The sequence below is a fragment of the Nycticebus coucang genome, chromosome 12 (genome assembly GCF_027406575.1).
Source record: "Nycticebus coucang isolate mNycCou1 chromosome 12, mNycCou1.pri, whole genome shotgun sequence".
In the NCBI taxonomy this organism is placed as follows: domain Eukaryota; kingdom Metazoa; phylum Chordata; class Mammalia; order Primates; family Lorisidae; genus Nycticebus; species Nycticebus coucang.
Genome location: NC_069791.1, coordinates 98,112,696 through 98,129,686, shown reverse-complemented (window position 1 = coordinate 98,129,686; position 16,991 = coordinate 98,112,696). Strand labels below are relative to the sequence as shown.

The 16,991-nt window shown below is 45.3% G+C and overlaps 2 protein-coding genes across 4 annotated transcripts in view; one reads left to right on the top strand and one right to left on the bottom strand.

Annotated features, from left to right (window-relative positions):
• Window positions 1–16,991, top strand: part of IFT140 (intraflagellar transport 140) — a 99,687-nt gene that overhangs the window by 18,654 nt on the left and 64,042 nt on the right. For all 3 annotated transcript variants that reach the window (XM_053557826.1, XM_053557827.1, XM_053557824.1), the window contains exons 7-14: window positions 280–371; window positions 1,230–1,336; window positions 1,961–2,106; window positions 5,485–5,688; window positions 6,053–6,125; window positions 7,902–7,993; window positions 11,152–11,279; window positions 14,074–14,191. In XM_053557826.1, coding sequence (XP_053413801.1) covers window positions 280–371; window positions 1,230–1,336; window positions 1,961–2,106; window positions 5,485–5,688; window positions 6,053–6,125; window positions 7,902–7,993; window positions 11,152–11,279; window positions 14,074–14,191 — 960 coding nt within the window. The remainder of the gene's footprint in view (window positions 1–279; window positions 372–1,229; window positions 1,337–1,960; window positions 2,107–5,484; window positions 5,689–6,052; window positions 6,126–7,901; window positions 7,994–11,151; window positions 11,280–14,073; window positions 14,192–16,991) is intronic.
• LOC128562672 (DNA-binding protein inhibitor ID-2-like) lies at window positions 4,363–4,885 on the bottom strand. The gene has a single exon (XM_053557881.1). It carries the CDS (start codon window positions 4,815–4,817, stop codon window positions 4,590–4,592), a length of 228 nt encoding a protein of 75 aa, XP_053413856.1. The 5' UTR covers window positions 4,818–4,885; the 3' UTR covers window positions 4,363–4,589.

Below are 16,991 nucleotides of genomic sequence, written 5' to 3'. Positions count from 1 at the left end.
CCCAGCCCCACTTGGTAGTCACTCTGGAAACAGTCACTCATGGGGGCCTGCCCCACATTGTGCACTCAGCATCCAATATTATGTGAGGAGCGGCTGTCTCAGCCTGTGCATCCTGAACACCACAGCGTGCTTCTCAGTGTCCATTACTTGCCCTGCATTTCCTATATTTGCTGTGTCTCCATGAATTCACAGAAAACCAGAGTCTCCAGGCTCATGAAATCTGGACAAGGCAGTCTCCATGAGGGCAACATGCTTTTTTCTGGTTTTTTCCTTATGCAGGTAAAGTTGAGTGGGAAAACAGGTCGCCGGGCAGACATCACTTTGATTGAGGGCAGCCTTCTTGTGACAGCCATAGGGGAAAGCGTCCTCAGGTGAGAGTTTGTCTTCTCAGTGCCCCCGGATGGGAATTCTATCAGGATCAGGCTCTTCTAGTAAGCTTGTGTTGAAGTGTAACATAAACACAGTGAAATGCACCTATTGAAATGAATTTTCATATATGGACACATCCATGTAAAACATTAGAGACATCCTAGCACTCTGGGAGGCTAAGTCAGGTGGATTGCTTGAGCTCAGGAGTGTGAGACCAGCCTGACCAAGAGTGAGACCCCGTCTCTACTAAAAATAGAAAAAACTAGCCAAGCAGGCTTTGTGGTGGGCACCTGTAGTCTCAGCTACTTGGGAGGCTGAGGCAAGAGGATCACTTGAGCCAAGGAGTTTGAGGTTGCTATGAGCTGTGATGCCACAGCACTCTATCTAGGACAAAAAAAAAAAGACCATTAGAGACCTCCGGAGTCCTGCTGGCTGTGCTCATCTCCTTCCATGTTCCCTGCCCTGACAAGTAACACCATCTCAGTGTCTACCTATGGAATCTCTTCGCTGGCTTCTTATGGACTCATTTATTAGAGTCTTGCTTGTGTTCAGGTTCTTGAGCTCAGGTCAGTACTACGGGGCTTTCCTGTTGCTGCATGTGGTTGGAGTTCTGTGTTCTTGTGACCCCTGCCATGTGCATGTGAGAACTGCCTGTTGTTAACAGCTGCTCTCTGGTTATAAACAGGGCCTGAGAGAGTCCTAAGTGTGACAGCAGCACTCATCTGTATCAGGAGGCTGATAAAAACATGTCTTTTTCCTGATTTTTAATATTTGCTCCACAGGTTCAATGAAACCATCAGAGAAGAGGGAAATGCCACTAACTCAGCCCCACCAATTGGGCTTTCTTCCTTCTGTTGTAGATTCTGGGATTTGGAACGAGGAGAGAATTACATACTGAGCCCAGACGAGAAGTTTGGTTTTGAAAAAGGAGAGAATATAAACTGTGTCTGTTATTGTAAGGTCAAAGGTGAGACTTCCCAGCCTGCTACAAGAGAAGCAAAGCCAGCGTTAAGCATGGCGCTCAGGCTGCAGAATAAACATGGTGAAACCTGGGGGCTATTCAGAGAAGAGAAACTCGGTCATGACTAACATCAGTCATTTGAATAAAGTCAGCCAAGGGTGAGCAGGGGACTATGAAGCTGTGTCATTCATGGGAAGACTAGAGGGGCTGGTCAAAAGGTGACAAACTGACCACATGCGTCTGTCCTGAAACCCCACAGAAGGACAGTGCAGGGAGTATATGTGTAACTTAGACAAAGGATAGAAAGAGCCAGAGCTCAAAGGATACATGAGTCAGAGCTATGTTCCTCTGGTGCCTGCTGCATACTAAGCACATCAGAGCATGCGGTGGCAGCCCTAAGCAAGGCTCAAGGCAACAGAAAAATACAGAGAAAAGGCAGTGGCTCCTACACTAGCACTGTCCTGCCAGAGAGTAGTAAGCATCTGTGAGGAAAGGTACAGCCAGCAGAGAAGCCAGAGTGGCCCTGGACAGGGCAAAGGCTGTCAGAGTAGAGGTAGTAGAGAAGGGAGCCCATGGCTGCTTTTATTCCTCCTTCCCACCAGTTAATACGCATTTTGTTCTCACCTCTAGGGCTTCTTGCAGCTGGGACCAATAAAGGGCGGGTAGCCATGTGGAGAAAAGCATTGGGCCCTCCAAGCAGCCGAGGTGGGGAGGGCAAGGACAGGTGGACACTTCAAACCCCCACCGAGCTCGAAGGGAACATCGTGCAAATAAAGGTATGACTCTGCAGAGCACCTAAGGCACTCATTTTTTACTGCACAAAAGCAGGGGAAGTGGCCAGGCGTAGTGGCTCAAGCCCATAATCCCAGCACCTTGGGAGGCCAAGGCAGATGGATCACTTGAGAAAGGACTTAAAGGCTAAAACGAGCTATGATAGAACCATTGCACTCCAGCCCAGGCAACAGAGTAACACCTTGTCTCAAAAAAAAAAAAAAAAAAAGTAGAGGAAGTAATTGGCCTATTTTTATCAGTTATTCAATATACCTGTGGCTCAGTGAGTAGGGCGCTGGCCCCATATGCTGAGGGTGGCAGGTTCAAACCCAGCCCCGGCCAAACTGCAACAAAAAAATAGCCGGGCGTTGTGGTGGGCGCCTGTAGTCCCAGCTGCTCGGGAGGCTGAGGCAAGAGAATTGCATAAGCCCAAGAGTTAGAGGTTGCTGTGAGCCGTGTGATGCCACGGCACTCTACCCGAGGGCAGTACAGTGAGACTCTTGTCTCTACAAAAATAAAAATAAAAATAAAATAACAGTAATAAAAAAAAGTTTTTAAGTCCTTTTGGATTTTCAAATTGCAGATAAACAATTAAGGACTTACTCATATTTTTCTGTCTACCTGTCTACCCATCCTTCTGTCTGTATCTGTTTCCATTGATATATATCTATATGTATATTAAAAGGAGCTTTATTGAGATATAACACACCTACCAAATAGATTTTGGTATATTCACAGTTTTGCAACTACAATAAATTTTAGACATTTTCATCACCTCAAAAGAAATCTGTACCCTTTAGCAGTCATTTCTCATTCTCCCCTTCTCTAGCCTTAGGCAGCTACCAACCAACTTTCTGTCTCTAAGGATTTGCCTGGTCTGGACATTTCTTCCAAAGGAATCATACAGTGTGTGTTCTTTCGTGTCTGAGTCATTTCACTTAGCATGATGTTTCATGTGCCGGAATTTCATATTTTTTATGAGACAGAGTCTCACTTATTAACCCTCGGTAGAGTGCTGTGGCATCACAGCTCACAGCAACCTCTAAATCCTTGGGCTTAGGCGATTCTCTTGCCTCAGCCTCCCAAGTAGCTGGGACTATAGGCACCCGCCACAACACCTGGCTATTTTTTTGTTGCAGTTTGGCCGGGGCCCAGTTTGAACCCGCCACCCTCCGTACATGGGGCCAGTGCCCTGCCCACTGAGCCACAGGCACTGCCTGAGTTTCATTTCTTTTTGTGGCTGAATGCTATTCTGTTATATGGACAGACTACATTTTTTATTTATCCATTCACCAGGTGATAAATATTTAAATAATGCTGCTGTGAACATTTGTGTACAAGTTTTACTGTGTGGACATATGTTGTAATCTCTCTTGAACATTTGATCTGATTCTTTTTTATAATTTCTGTCTATATGTATTCTCTATTTGGTGAGACATTGTCATAATACCTTCCTTTGCTTCCCTAAGCCTGGTTTCTTTAGTTCTTTGAACACATCGTGAGTGGCTACTTTATTTTATTTTATTTTTTTTGACTTCAGACATGTTTTATTATAATCTTATACAGTCTACATAAATTTGAACTTGAATTTATTTGGGTTTAGTTATAACATAGCATAATAAAAATCAAAGCACTGGTACTCTAAAATAAAGCAGGCAGTCACCATTCAATAAACACACTTGATTTATTTTGTATAAAAGGGTTAAGTTTACAACTAAACTTTTATGAAAAGTTTTAGTATGAATAAGTACATCATTACACTTTTTAATGCAGAAATATACATCTCTGCCACTATACAAGAAAACTAATTAAAGAGTTCACAAGGTTTCACTCTCTCTATATATATATTTATGTGTAAATATATACACAGCATTCAGTAGGCCTGCGTCAAAAAGGTAATTTCTGACCAAAAGACTTTATCTAAGTAACTGAATACTGGATCCTTCTGGTATTCACACTCCACCTTTGAAAAAAGGCAAAGTCTGCTTAGATTGGGAAATTCCTTGTGATTTTAACGTTTTCACTTCCCATGGTGGGAATAGTATATAAAGAAAACTTTCCAACTGCAGAAAGGGCATTTAAAAGTTTTTTTCATAAATAACGAATATCACAGTCCAGGTCAGAGAACGCCCTGGGAAGATGATCATTCTTAGTTTTCCTTCCATTATTTTTTCTTTTTAAAAAGGTCCATTCAACTTGTTTTTGTCCTCCTTGTGAAATGGTTGAAAAATAAGTTCAGCGCCTTAAAAGATTCCGTGGATTTGTTGTTGTTGTTGTGCAAAGAAAAAAAAAAGTCATGAACACTGTTTATTCAGCCACAGAGTGCTTTGCTGTCATTGGACATTAACTCAGAAGGGAATTCAGAAGCCTGTAAGGACAGGATGCTGATGTCCGTGTTCAGGGTGGTCAGTGGCATCCTGGACGCCTGGTTCTCCCCGGGTCTCTGGTGGTGCAGGCTGACAATAGTGGGGTGTGAGTCCAGGGCGATCTACAGGTCCAAGATGTAGTCAATGACATGCTGCAGGATTTCCATCTTGCTCACCTTCTTGTTCTGGGGGATGCTGGGCACTAGCTCCTTGAGCTTGGAGTAGCAGTCGTTCATGTTGTACAGCAGGCTCATAGGGTCGTCCACCTGGGTTTTGCTCCAGGAAATGCCCAAGCTCTGGTCCAACAGACTGTTTTTTCTAACGGACCTTACCAGACTGAAGGCTTTCATGCTGACCGCGGTGGAAAGAGAGTCCCGAAGAAAGCAGGCTACCCCAGAGCTCAGGCCGCCTTCGCCAGCTAAGCTAACTACACTCTGCATGGGGATTGGTTCAGAATCGAAAGTGGCTACTCTAAAGTCTTCGCTCAGTTCAACATTTGGACCTTTTCATGGGAGTTTCTGGTGCCTGTCTGTTTTTTTCCTATATGTGGGTCATTTTCTCCTGTTTTTCATAGTTCTAATTTTTATTGAAAACTGAACAAAGATAGATTGGGAGAGGAAAGCTGGGTGATTTAATGCATTATGCAAATTGCCTACCATTTATAAAACATAAATATCCCTATGTCACACTTAGAAAAACAAATCTAGAAGACCCCCCCCCCCAGTCAGAATAGACGCCAGTGAGAATAGCCACACAGGTGTCTACATGTGGACATGCCCATCAGCGAAGTGTTCACCACCACTGAATCTCAAGTCTTGAGTATGAATGTTTGGAAATTTTTCTACAAAGCATGCATTTTTTCCTTTGTAAAAAGTTTTCAAAACCATTTTAAACAAGAAAAAATGGTGCTTAAAAAATAGTTTATGACTCCTTATGTGTATAAACATTCCCCTAACTGTATCTTTCCTTTGCTTTGTTCACACATTTGGTTCTTTTTCTTCCAACATGGAAATGAAGTGGGGCTCCAAGAAGAACCTCCTAGCGGTAAAGAATGTTAGCTCCGTGTCAATCCTCAGCGAGCAGGCCATGGCCTCGCACTTTCACCAGCATGTGGCCGCTGTGCAGGTCTCCCCAAGCCTACTCAACGTGTCCTTCCTATCCACGGGGGGAGCACACAGCCTGCACGTGGACATGCACATCAGTGGAGTGTTCACCACCAAGGTGACTACCAGAGTGACACCTGGGTCAGATGACGGATCTTTAAACCCACACAAGAGACCTGCTCAGTTGGTGGGCAATTCAGGACAGCAAGGGCCTGGGTGGCAGGTTGGGCACTCATAGTTCCACTTGGATTATTTTATTTTCTTGAAGATCTCCATATACATCAAGTTTATAAAATAATAATAACTCAGGGGTATTTTACATAACATGAAAAACATCCTTAATCTATGTCCACAAAGGACTCAGTAACCCAATGTTAGTGTGATGGAGTAGCAACATTCAGGAATATTTAAAGGAGAAAGAAGGGTCTGGAGGTGTGTGGTGGGATCTACAGTCTCCATCTCACTTTTTCTGTTCATTTTAGGATGCTGTTGCTGTCTGGAATGGAAAACAGGTGGTGATTTTTGAGCCTTCTGGAACCACTTTACGGAATGCAGGTAGGTGGGGATCTTTTCAGCCCCACAGAGGAGACTCACAGTGCCCAGCTTTATTTTCTCAGCACCCAGCGAGAGGGGTGCTGGTGCCTGTAGTATGGTCAGGAGGTGGCCCAGGGGCTGGATAGGCACTTGGGTCAGTCCTTGTGGCTGTGCCTACATTTCTAGAGCCAGCACTGCAACTCTGCCCTATACTGCCAGAGGAGTTAAAGTGTGGCGAGATGGGGGCCAGCAAGCCCTCCTGGCTCCTGGATTCCTAAATCTCTCAAAACTAAGGCTCCATGAGCGTAAACAACCACAGTGCTTTTGTGAAGTTCCTTCCAGGGGAGGGAGTGGCTACACACTCTTGTGAAATGTCTTCTGAAATGTTCCCAGCCTCATGGTGTCTTGATCAGGGCCAACTACTATCTACATTTTTCAGGGTGGCTCTTCAGAGATACTCTTTCAATCTCAAACACCTTTTTACATCCCATCCATCTCTCTAACACTGTCCATTTAATTTGCCTGCCTTTAGCCTCCTGTCTGTGGCACTTGCCTATGTGAGTTTTGTGGGATTGCTGTAACAAATTATCACAGAAAAACTTATTTTCTCATGGCTCTGGGTGCTAGAAGTTCAAAATCCATGTCACTGGGCAAAAATCAAGGCCTCAGTAGGGACAGGCTTCCTCTGGAGTCTTCTGGAGGAGATTCTCTTTCTTGCTGCTGCTGGCTACTGACATCTGTCAGTCATCCTTGGTTCATGGTCACAAAACTCTAATCTTCAGCTCTGTGGTCATATTGTCCCCAGTCCAAAATCTGCCTGCCTTTTATAGAGACACTTACGATTATATTTAGAATCCACCTGGAAAATTCAGCATAATCTCCCCATCTCACCTTCACATCTTATAACATACCAGGTAATACAGGTTGCGGGGATTAGGACCTGATATCTTAGGGGAACATTTTGCAGACTGTTACAGTGACACAGCCATCAAGATGTGCTCCCTCAGCTTGCCCTCTTTCTGTGCAATTCTTGCCTTCAACCATTCTGATCTCTGGGCTCTCATGTCTCACGGGACTTGTCATCGTACTGTTCCAAGTGTCATCACTCCCGCCCCCTTGTTTGTTTGAACACGTCCTGCCTCTCTGGGGATATTTATCACTTCTCTCACTTAGATTTTTCCTACAATATTTGATTTTGTCTTGTAACACTTTGTTGCCTAAACTTCTCTTACAATATTTTCACACTCTGCCCTATATTGTTCTGATAATTCATGTCTTCTCCCTTCTTCAGTGTAGACCCCCTAGGAGCAAGAATGATTTTCTTATTTTCCCCAACAGGACCAACACAGCAGGTGCTGAGATAGTTTCTGGTTTGTGTGTGTCATCCTCTCCCAACTAGATAAGAAATAGAGCCAGACACCAGGGCTGGTATGCTTCAAAGTTCCTCATAAGCTCAGCAGACACTTGCATAAATGATTGTGCTGTTACAGATGCTGTGGAAGCAATAGTCACCAAGTAGGAGAAAACAAGAGACACCTCTAGTGAGAGGTGCAGGACAAGAAGGCCAGCACTGAGTCTCCACATCAGGCCCAGAACCTGCGTGAACTGTCGCTGCTGGTTATGGCCTTGGGCAGTTGCTTGTACTCATAGCCTCTTTTCTTCCTTGGCAAGATACAAACAATGCCTCCCTCACAAAGCTGTTGAGGGCTTCAACGAATGTGTGAGAATGCCTCTTAAACTCTAAGGAAGCATGAAAAGATTAGCTGCTGCTGTCCTGATGTTCATTTTTCATCTTAGGTACCTTCCTGTGTGAGTCTCCAGTGTTAGCAATGCATGAAGAAAACGTTTATACAGTGGAGCCAAACCGAGTTCAAGTTCGAACCTGGCAGGTAAATTGCTGCTCCATAGCAAGTGGGCTGTGATGATAAAGAAAACTAGAGCAAGAGAATCATTAACGCCCAAGAGTTGGAGGTTGCTGTGAGCTGTGACACCACACCACGGCAATCTACGGAGGGTGACGTGACATAGTGAGAGTCTGCCTCACAAAAAAACAACAACAACAACAACAAAGAAATTAAAAAGAAATAATACATAGGGCGGCGCCTGTGGCTCAGTCCGTAAGGCGCCGGCCCCATATACCGAGGGTGGCGGGTTCAAACCCGGCCCCGGCCGAACTGCAACAAAAAAATAGCCGGGCGTTGTGGCAGGCGCCTGCAGTCCCAGGTACTCGGGAGGCTGAGGCAAGAGAATCGCTTAAGCCCAGGAGTTGGAGGTTGCTGTGAGCCATGTGACGCCACGGCACTCTAACGAGGGCCATAAAGTGAGACTCTGTCTCTACAAAAAAAAAAAAAATAATAATAATAATAAATAAATATTAAAATAAAAAAAAAAAAAAAAGAAAACTAGAGCAGAGTTCAAAATGCTATCTCTAAATTGAACCAGAGCTAACCAGCTAGATCATATTTCCCCCATGAGGTGGCTGATTGTAAAAGTGGGTTCTGGCATGGCAGCTCCATCTATGGCTATTGTGACTTCAGACATCAGGAGACAGGACAGGGCCTTTTGTAGTAAGCAGGACCTTGAATACACAGGGCTGTGAGACGGGAGGAATTGCTCATGTTGGGTTTAACCTGTATCCTGAAGGCTGAGTGGCTTTCACTTTAGGACATAGTATCTTTGGAGGCTGTTTTCTGCGTGCATCTTACAGATAGGACCAGGGTGATAGCAATGATGGCTTCCAAGATGATTGGCCTCAAACACACCGTTTTGTTCCTTTCAGGCAGTGTGGAGTGAGGCACCCTGCCCCGTCCGCATCCCACACACTCTAGGAACCTGGGAGTTGTGTGGTCTGTTAGCTTCCATGGCTGCCCAAACAAATTATTATAAACTGAATGGCTTAAAACACCTGAAATTCCTCTGTCACAGTGTTGGAAGCCAGAATTCTAAAATCCAGGTGTTGGTGTTGGTTCCTTCTGGAGGCTTTGAAGGGAAAATCTGTTCCTCTCCTCTTCTAGCTGGTAGTACTGGCAATCTTTGGTGTTCTTTGGCTTGTTCCAGTCTCTGTCCTGTCTTCATGTGGCATTCTCCTCTGTGTCTGAGTCTTCTCTTCTATGTTTTATAAAAACAATTCATTGGATGTAGGGCCCACCCTAAGCCAGAATGACCCTCTGAAGATCCTTAATCACATCTGCAAAAACCCCTTTCCCTAATACGGTCACTGTCACGGGTTCCTGTGGACATATCTTTGTTGGGAGATGGTGCTGTTCCAGCCATTGCATGCAGCAGCACTCTGTGACAGGTTGAGAGCATTTGTTAGGACCCTGGTTTTAACTGTGGTTTTTATCCAGCTCTGAGTTCTTCCCTGGGACCTGGTGTCTGCTTTCCTGCCATGTGCATGTTCTTGCACCTCCCACATTGCTCATGTGCAGGGCAGCAGCCTGCTGGGAAGCATGAAGGGATTGCTGGGAAGGGGCAGATGGCATGCCAAGAAGGGGCTAGAGGCTTGCTGGGAATCAGCCCACTGGGGCATCCTGTCTACAGGGCTTGGGAAGGCATGTGGTAACAGCCCTGTGAACTGAGTCTTTTTTTTGTTTGTTGCATTATTAAATTACATAAGGAATACGTGTGGGTGGCAACAGGTACAATAGTGCCAACGTGTGTAAGGGGAGGTCAGTGCTCTCCAGGCTATGGGTATACAGCTGCTGGGTATATATGCTGCAGCATGGGTCTTATGGTCCCTGAGCCACATCCCTGCCAGCTGGTGCCCAGCCCCATGTGTGTTTCCAGACATTGCTTCTGATTCCTGTGGGAAGCTGGGCACTGAGGAAGCGCCACTGTGAGGGGGTGGTGTGAGGCAGGAAGGGCAGGACTGGTCCCGATTGTCCAGGACCCGCACCCAAAAGGCCGAGGGGTCTGTAGCCGATGTGCTGGCCACATGTCCAGTCGTATTTTCTTGACATTGCTTACTCTCTCCCTGAAGGAGACCTTCTGTGCCCATGCAGTGGATCTGACAAGGGCAGTTAGTAAATTTTAAGGACGGCACAGGTCTGAGGGCCTAGGCTAGGCTCTGGGCCTTCACTGAGCCATGAGCCAAAGGACCAGAGCTCATTCATGGGAAAGGCACGCTGCTGCCTAAGGTCTGCTCAGGTGGGCCTGTGGACCACACTTTGCAAAGTGTGTGAAGACAAAGTGACACTTCAAAGACATAAGACAGAAGTTACATCCCAGCTCAAACCCTACAGTGTCCTCCAGCTTCACTTAGATTTGCCCTCTTCCCTATGGCCTGTGGCAATGCTGCCTATGGCTCTGCTCGCTGCCCACTCTCAATGCTAACCACTCCCACCACTGCTCACTCATTCCCACTGCCTCAGCCTCCAGGATCCTGGACCATGGAGACTTTTTCCTGCTTTAATATGTGTCTCCTCCTTTCCCTGGAATGCTGGCCCAGCTCTCTGTAGATGATTCCTTACTCTTCTCAGTTGCCCCCAGACCAGACTTTCACTTCCTAAATATGTTACTGAAGTGTAACACACAGGAGTGGGCTCCTCATAGCCAAGTGTGCAGCACAGTGACTCGCACGCATGGGATGTTCCTTTCCTTACGCCAACCTCCCTATCCAAGAGTCACCGCTACGTAACAATAACAACTTAAAAGTATTTTGGAGGCTTTAACAAAACATTGCTGCAAACAAGTCTTCCCAGGCCAACCTAAGTAAATGGAATTCTTCCTTTCGTCAGTGGTACATTTCTAATATCCTATTCATTACCTATATGCACTTGCTCCCCTGAGACCGTGTGTGTATATGTGTGTGTGTATTGGTTGGCCCAGCTGCTGTCTGCTTTCCCCTTTAGGCTGTAAGCACCAGGGCTCTTCTGAGGGCAGGGCACTATTTATAGCACTAGAGTCTAGCAGAGTGCTGGGCACACATGAAGTCATGGGTAAATATTTGTTGAATGAGTGGAATATCGGAGGTCATACATATGTGAATAATATTTAGTAACAAAAATGGAGTGCTGTCCTAAATTTCTTATTCTTTTCTTTTCCTCAGGGGACTGTCAAACAACTCCTCCTTTTCTCTGAGACTGAAGGGAACCCTTGCTTCTTAGACATATGTGGAAATTTCCTGGTTGTAGGGACAGACTTAGCTCACTTCAAAAGCTTTGATCTTTCCCGAAGGTACAGTTTTTATTACTACATTTTTAAAATTTGAAAACAGTATGGTGGGTAGAAAGTGGTACAGTAGTGAAAAAAATTCATCAAGTTCTTATTTCAGCATTAACTTGCCACTTTATTTTTTGTAAATGCCTTATATCTTGACCTAAATTCTTAGTCTTTGCATAATAGTAGAGCAGCATAAGGGAGGAGGAGTATCATTTAGAAGTTAGTGAGCCCCAGGATCAAATACAGATGGTAACAAAACAGTTTAACTGTATTAAAATGTATGAAAAAAACTTCCCTGAAGGGTGTGGGGGAAAGTGCTCCCCTAACCAATTATGAGAATGAGTAGGGACACTAGCAGAAGGGCAGAGGGAGCTGCACATGAGCACTGTTCTCTGGCTAATAAGGTTGTTTCCCCCAGGGATATGGATCAATAATTCTAATGCTCTTACACATACGTGCTGTAATTGAGCAACTAAGTAAATGGATGGCAGATAGTAGAAGCCAGTGTCTCACAATTGGAGGGGGAGGTCACCAATAAGCCAAGGAAAGAGGTGGGGATGACCCATGAGGGTGTGGATTAGCATTGGAGAATCAGTATAGACTTGTGTTTTGTTTATATAATTGAACATGCAGTAAATTGTGTGTCTGTACTCTGGTTAGCACATACAACCTTTTGCTCTGCCAGCCTAGAAGGCCCAGAAGCAACAACACCCTAGCAGCAATGAGCACACCCAGCCCCTGATCCTGGGCTCCAATACCATCTTCCAGTGAAGAGCTAGGGCTCTGTGGAGAAATGGTTGATTCTAGGACTGGGGCAGGAGATATACAGAAGAGCCTAAAGTGTCCTGTAGTGCTAGAAAGTAAGCAGGTGCTAAAATCAAACCCAGTGAAAACCTCACAATGATGGATCAAAGACATGCAGAACCAACTGAAAAAGCTCCCAGTAGCCAACGTTGGAATAATTTGAACAGTAAAAGAAGTAAAGGAGCATTAAATTGTAACCCAAAGTAAAAAATAAACATACAGGAATCCACACTGATATAAATGATGAAGGCAGTTGATGGGAGAGAAGAGGCAAACCTCCAGAGAGAAGAGTTAGAGCAGCTCATGTGGACACGCACTCAAGGAGTGGGCAAGACCTAAATCCCTTCCCTCAGGAGTGGTGCACTTAGTTCTTTGCAGAGAGCACAACCTGGGAAGGGGGAGTAACCGCACAGTAAGGAGCCAGACCAACTCCATCTCTGCCCGTGTGTCAGCAGTAGCAGTGATGATTCAGGTTGATGGCATGTGCCCTTGATAAGATGTGATGAAAATGATGCTTCTTCTGTGCTCTCTTCCTCCCCAAATCCACAATCCCAGTTTAATCATGAGAGAAACAGATAAATCTCAACAGAGGTGCATCCTCCAGTACACCTGGCCAGCTCAAAACTGTCAAGGTCATAAAGTAACAGAAAAGTCAGAAAAAGTGGCATAGCCCAGAGGAGCCTAAAGTGAAATAACAAGTAGATATCCTGGGGGATCCTGGATAGGTCTTGGAACAAATGCAAGACATTAGGGAAGAACTGAGGGATGCAAAGTAAAAAACTGGTAACAAGTTACCACTGCATACCTAGTATTGTTTTATGAGCAACAAACTAGAAATAGCATCACCAACAGGGGACTTGTTAAGCAACTTCCAGTTTATACATAGTTGGGAACTAGGTAACTGCAATGAAATATAATTAGTATAAAGGAAAGAACGCAAAGTACAGAACAGCATTTTTTTTTTTTAATTTTTTGTTGAGGGGGGAAGTGGGCGGAGGGAGGGTGATTGGTGGGATTACACCTGCGGTGCATCTTACAGGGGTATATGTGAAACTTAGTAAATGTAGAATATAAATGTCTTAACACAATAACTAAGAAAATGCCAGGAAGGCTATGTTAACCAGTGTAATGAAAATGTGCCAAACGGTCTATAAAATCAGTGTATGGTGCCCCATGATCGCATTAATGTACACAGCTATGATTTAATAATTAAAAAAAATTTTTTTGCTGAGACAGAGTCTCAAGCTATTGCCCCGGGTAGAGTGCTATGGTGTCATAGTTCACAGCAACCTCCAACTCTTGGGCTCAAGCAATCCTCTTGCCTTAGTTTTTCTATTTTTTAGTAGAGATGGGGTCTTGCTTTTGCTCAGGCTGGTCTTGAACTTGTGAGCTCAAGCAATCCACCCACCTTGGCCTCCCAGAGTGCTAGGATTACAGGCATGAGCCACTGTGCCCAGTCAGAACAGCAATTTTTTTTTTTTTTTTTGAGACAAAATCTCACTATGTCGCCCTTAGTAGAGTGCTGTGGTGTCATAACTCACAGCAACCTTAAACTCCTGGCCCAAGCAATTCTCTTGCCTCAGCTACTCCCAAGTAGCTGGGACCACAGGCGCCCGCCATAACGCCCAACTATTTTTTTGTTTCAGTTGTCATTGTTTAGCTGACCCAGGCTGGGTTCAAACCTGCCAGCCTTGGATGGATGTGGCTAGCACCATAACCACTGTGCTACAAGCACTGAACCCAGAACAACATTTTTAATAAGCTGCTTTTTGGGTAAGAAGAGGAAGGGGACTAGGAATACGCATTAGTATTTGCTCATTTGTGAAGTTTAACAGTTTACCTATACCCCAAGTCCAGCCCATGCCATGGCGCAAGTGCAGCAGCTGAGCTGCTGGCAGAGCTCAGGCCGAGAGCAAAGGTTTCACCTGTCCATAGACAGTGGATAGCAAACACACATAGCAAATGGAGCTCTGGTTTGTACTGAGGCCCTTCTCTCTCCCTACAGAGAGGCAAAAGTCCACTGCAACTGCAAGAACCTGGCCGAACTCCTCCCCAATGTGGGGGCCATCACCTCCCTCAGATGCAATGCCACTGGGAACAAGATCAGCATCCTCCTCAGTGAGGTGAGCTGCAGTCTGCGTGGATGCACCTGGCTGGGGGGCAGGCCTGGGGCTGTGCAGTGGAAGGGCCTGCCCCACCCTGCCTTGCTTCACCCCGCTGTTCTTGTGCTCTGCCTTTCCTGCTGGGCCTCCTGCCTCACCTTGTGCCTGCTTCTTTCAGGTGGGTCTCCATGTCCAGCTGCTCTGGTCAGCCCCTCCATTCTTGTTCTTTCCTTCCTCTCCTCTCTACAAGTCTCTGCTGCGTGATTCCATCCTTTTACCCCCCCCACCTGCATATTTTCCCCACCTTCCATCCTTTCCTAGCTTTCTTCATTTCTTATTTCATCAGAAATAGTTGTTTCTCCTTCAGAGAAACAGCCACCTGCAAAGGGCCTGCAAAGAGAGTGGCAGCTGGGCATAAAGACCCTGTGGTGGCCTTAGTTGGCCCTTTACCACCCACCAGTGTTCATCTGTTCTTTCATTCATTCAAGGGACAATTACTGGTTGCTTGCAGCAGACCAGGCAATTTGCTGGGTGGCACAGGTATAGAGGTGCTCAGGTAAGCAAAAGGACTCAGCCCTTCCCTGGATGAACAGATGGCAACACTAAGGCAGCACTTGAGTTAATGCCATACTTGAGGCAAAAGCTTAAGTGTGCTAGGAGAGCATAGGACAGTGCTGAGTCCAGCTGCCATGGAGGGTGGAGACAACTTCTTGAGCAGGTGATGTCCAACTGAGATGTGAGCCAAAGATGAGATGGGGAAAGTGTCTGAGCAGAGAAGCAGTGGAGGACAGAGGCCTGCCCTGGCAGCACGTGGGCTCACTAAGTGGCTGCCTCTAGGGAGGAAGGATGAGTCTGAGGCTGGTGTGGTAGGTGGGCTGACTTTGACCTGGATGGAAGGGAGAAAGATAATGTCAGTACCATGTTTCTGGAAGATGAGATCATGGGGACGGATGATGCCAATAGCGTCTTTTCTAAAACTTTGGCAAATTTTTATTTTTTTACTTTCTTACTAAAAATACATACATCCCATTTACCATTCCAGTATCTGCTAGAATAAAGTTTTCCACAGTGTGCCTAAGTTCTTAGCACGTGTTCTCCCAGCACAGCTTTTTGGGTATGCTGGATCCAAAGCTGGTGTCTGAGTTACATCGGCTGGTGGACAGTCTGTCCAAACAAAGCCAAATTTCAGGGCCTCCCTGCTGATGGTCACAGAGGAAACAGGTGTTAGAGAAGAGTGGTTCTCAACCTTCCTAATGCTGCGACCCTTTAATACAGTTCCTGTGGGTTGCGACCCACAGGTTGAGAACTGCTGAAGTAGAGGCTCCCTTTCCTCAGTTTCTTTTGTGCCCACATGTCCTGCCCTGTGCAAGGGCTGGGAAGAAGGAGGTGAGGACCAGGAGCCATGAGATGGTAGCAGCAGGTATAGCAATCATGTTGGCACCTGCCTGCCCTGACTTCAGGGACTAGCTGCGTAAATGTTGAGGCCAAGATTCTTTCCCAGTATCCTGACCTCAATGGCAGGTTGGCCAGGGAAAAGGGAGAAAGAACAGGCAGACCCACAGTGGTGCTATAAGGAGGAGAAAAGGGGGTTCATGGAATGAGGCTTCTGGGCAGAAGAAACCCACTGTGTGTGAGATCAGGAGTAGAACTTGGAATTGGGAGCACTTAGAAAAAAATTTCCATAAAGGTGACAGCCTCCTTCCCTGAAAATCATTAAATACCTTCACAAAAGTGGGTGAAAAAGGGTTTCTCAGCCTTGGTTGCACATTGGAATCTCCTGGGCAGCTCTTAGATGGCCTGAGGCCTAAGTTACCCTTAGGCTGGTATAATGATCAGAGGCTCTGGGGTTGGGAACCAAGATCTACTTTTATTTATTTATTTCAATTCAACAGGCATTTATTTTGCAGTTTCAATATGAAAGGTGGAATTTGGGTACAGTTTTAGGAGATTGACATAAGAAAATACTTGCACACTTGCTGTCAGCACGTTCCTCTATCTGGCAATCTGTTGCTGCCAGTGGGGAATGGGTTAGTATCTACCCATATCCTTCCTCCCACTACCTGAAATACTGACTTTAGTTAGTAAAGACCCAATATGCTCTTTGTGTTTGCTAACATATATTTTTCCTTTTTTTTTTTTGAGACAGAATCTCACTTTGTCACAGCTCACAGCAACCTCCAGCTCTTGAGCTTAGGCAATTCTCTTGCCTCAGCTTCCTGAGTAGCTAGGACTACAGAGCCCCGCCACAACGCCTGGCTATTTTTTGGTTGCAGTTTGGCCAGGGCCAGGTTTGAACCATTGGTATATAGGGCCAGTGCCCTACTCACTAAGTCACAGGTGCCGCCAACATATCTTTTTCTTAAAATAGGGTCTCAAAAAATTGAGGAGGAATTTATATAACATAAAATTAACCATTGTAGAGTGAAAAATTCAGTAACATTAAGTACATTCCTCGTGTTTTACAACTACCACATCTAACTAATTCCAAATATTTTCATCATCCCAAAAGAAAAACCTATGCCCATTAAATAGTCCCTCTTATCCTCTCTACTTGCAGCCTCTGGCAGCTACCAATCTGCCTTCTGTTCCTGGATTTATCTGTTTTGATCATTTTATGCATGATTTTTTGTGATTGACTTCTTTTCACTGAGCATATTGTTTTCAAGGCTCACCCAGTTTGTAGCATGCATAAGTGCTTCATTCCTTTTTATAGCTGAGTGATAGTCCTTTTCTGGTTTTCTTTTTTTTTTTTTGTAGAGACAGAGTCTCACTTTATTGCCCTTGGTAGAGTGCTGTGCCATCACAGCTCACAGCAACCTCC

What these genes read in the sequence shown, in the direction of transcription:
- LOC128562672 (XM_053557881.1), bottom strand. Translation starts at nt 4,817, where the DNA reads ATGAAAGCCTTCAGTCTGGTAAGGTCCGTTAGAAAAAACAGTCTGTTG.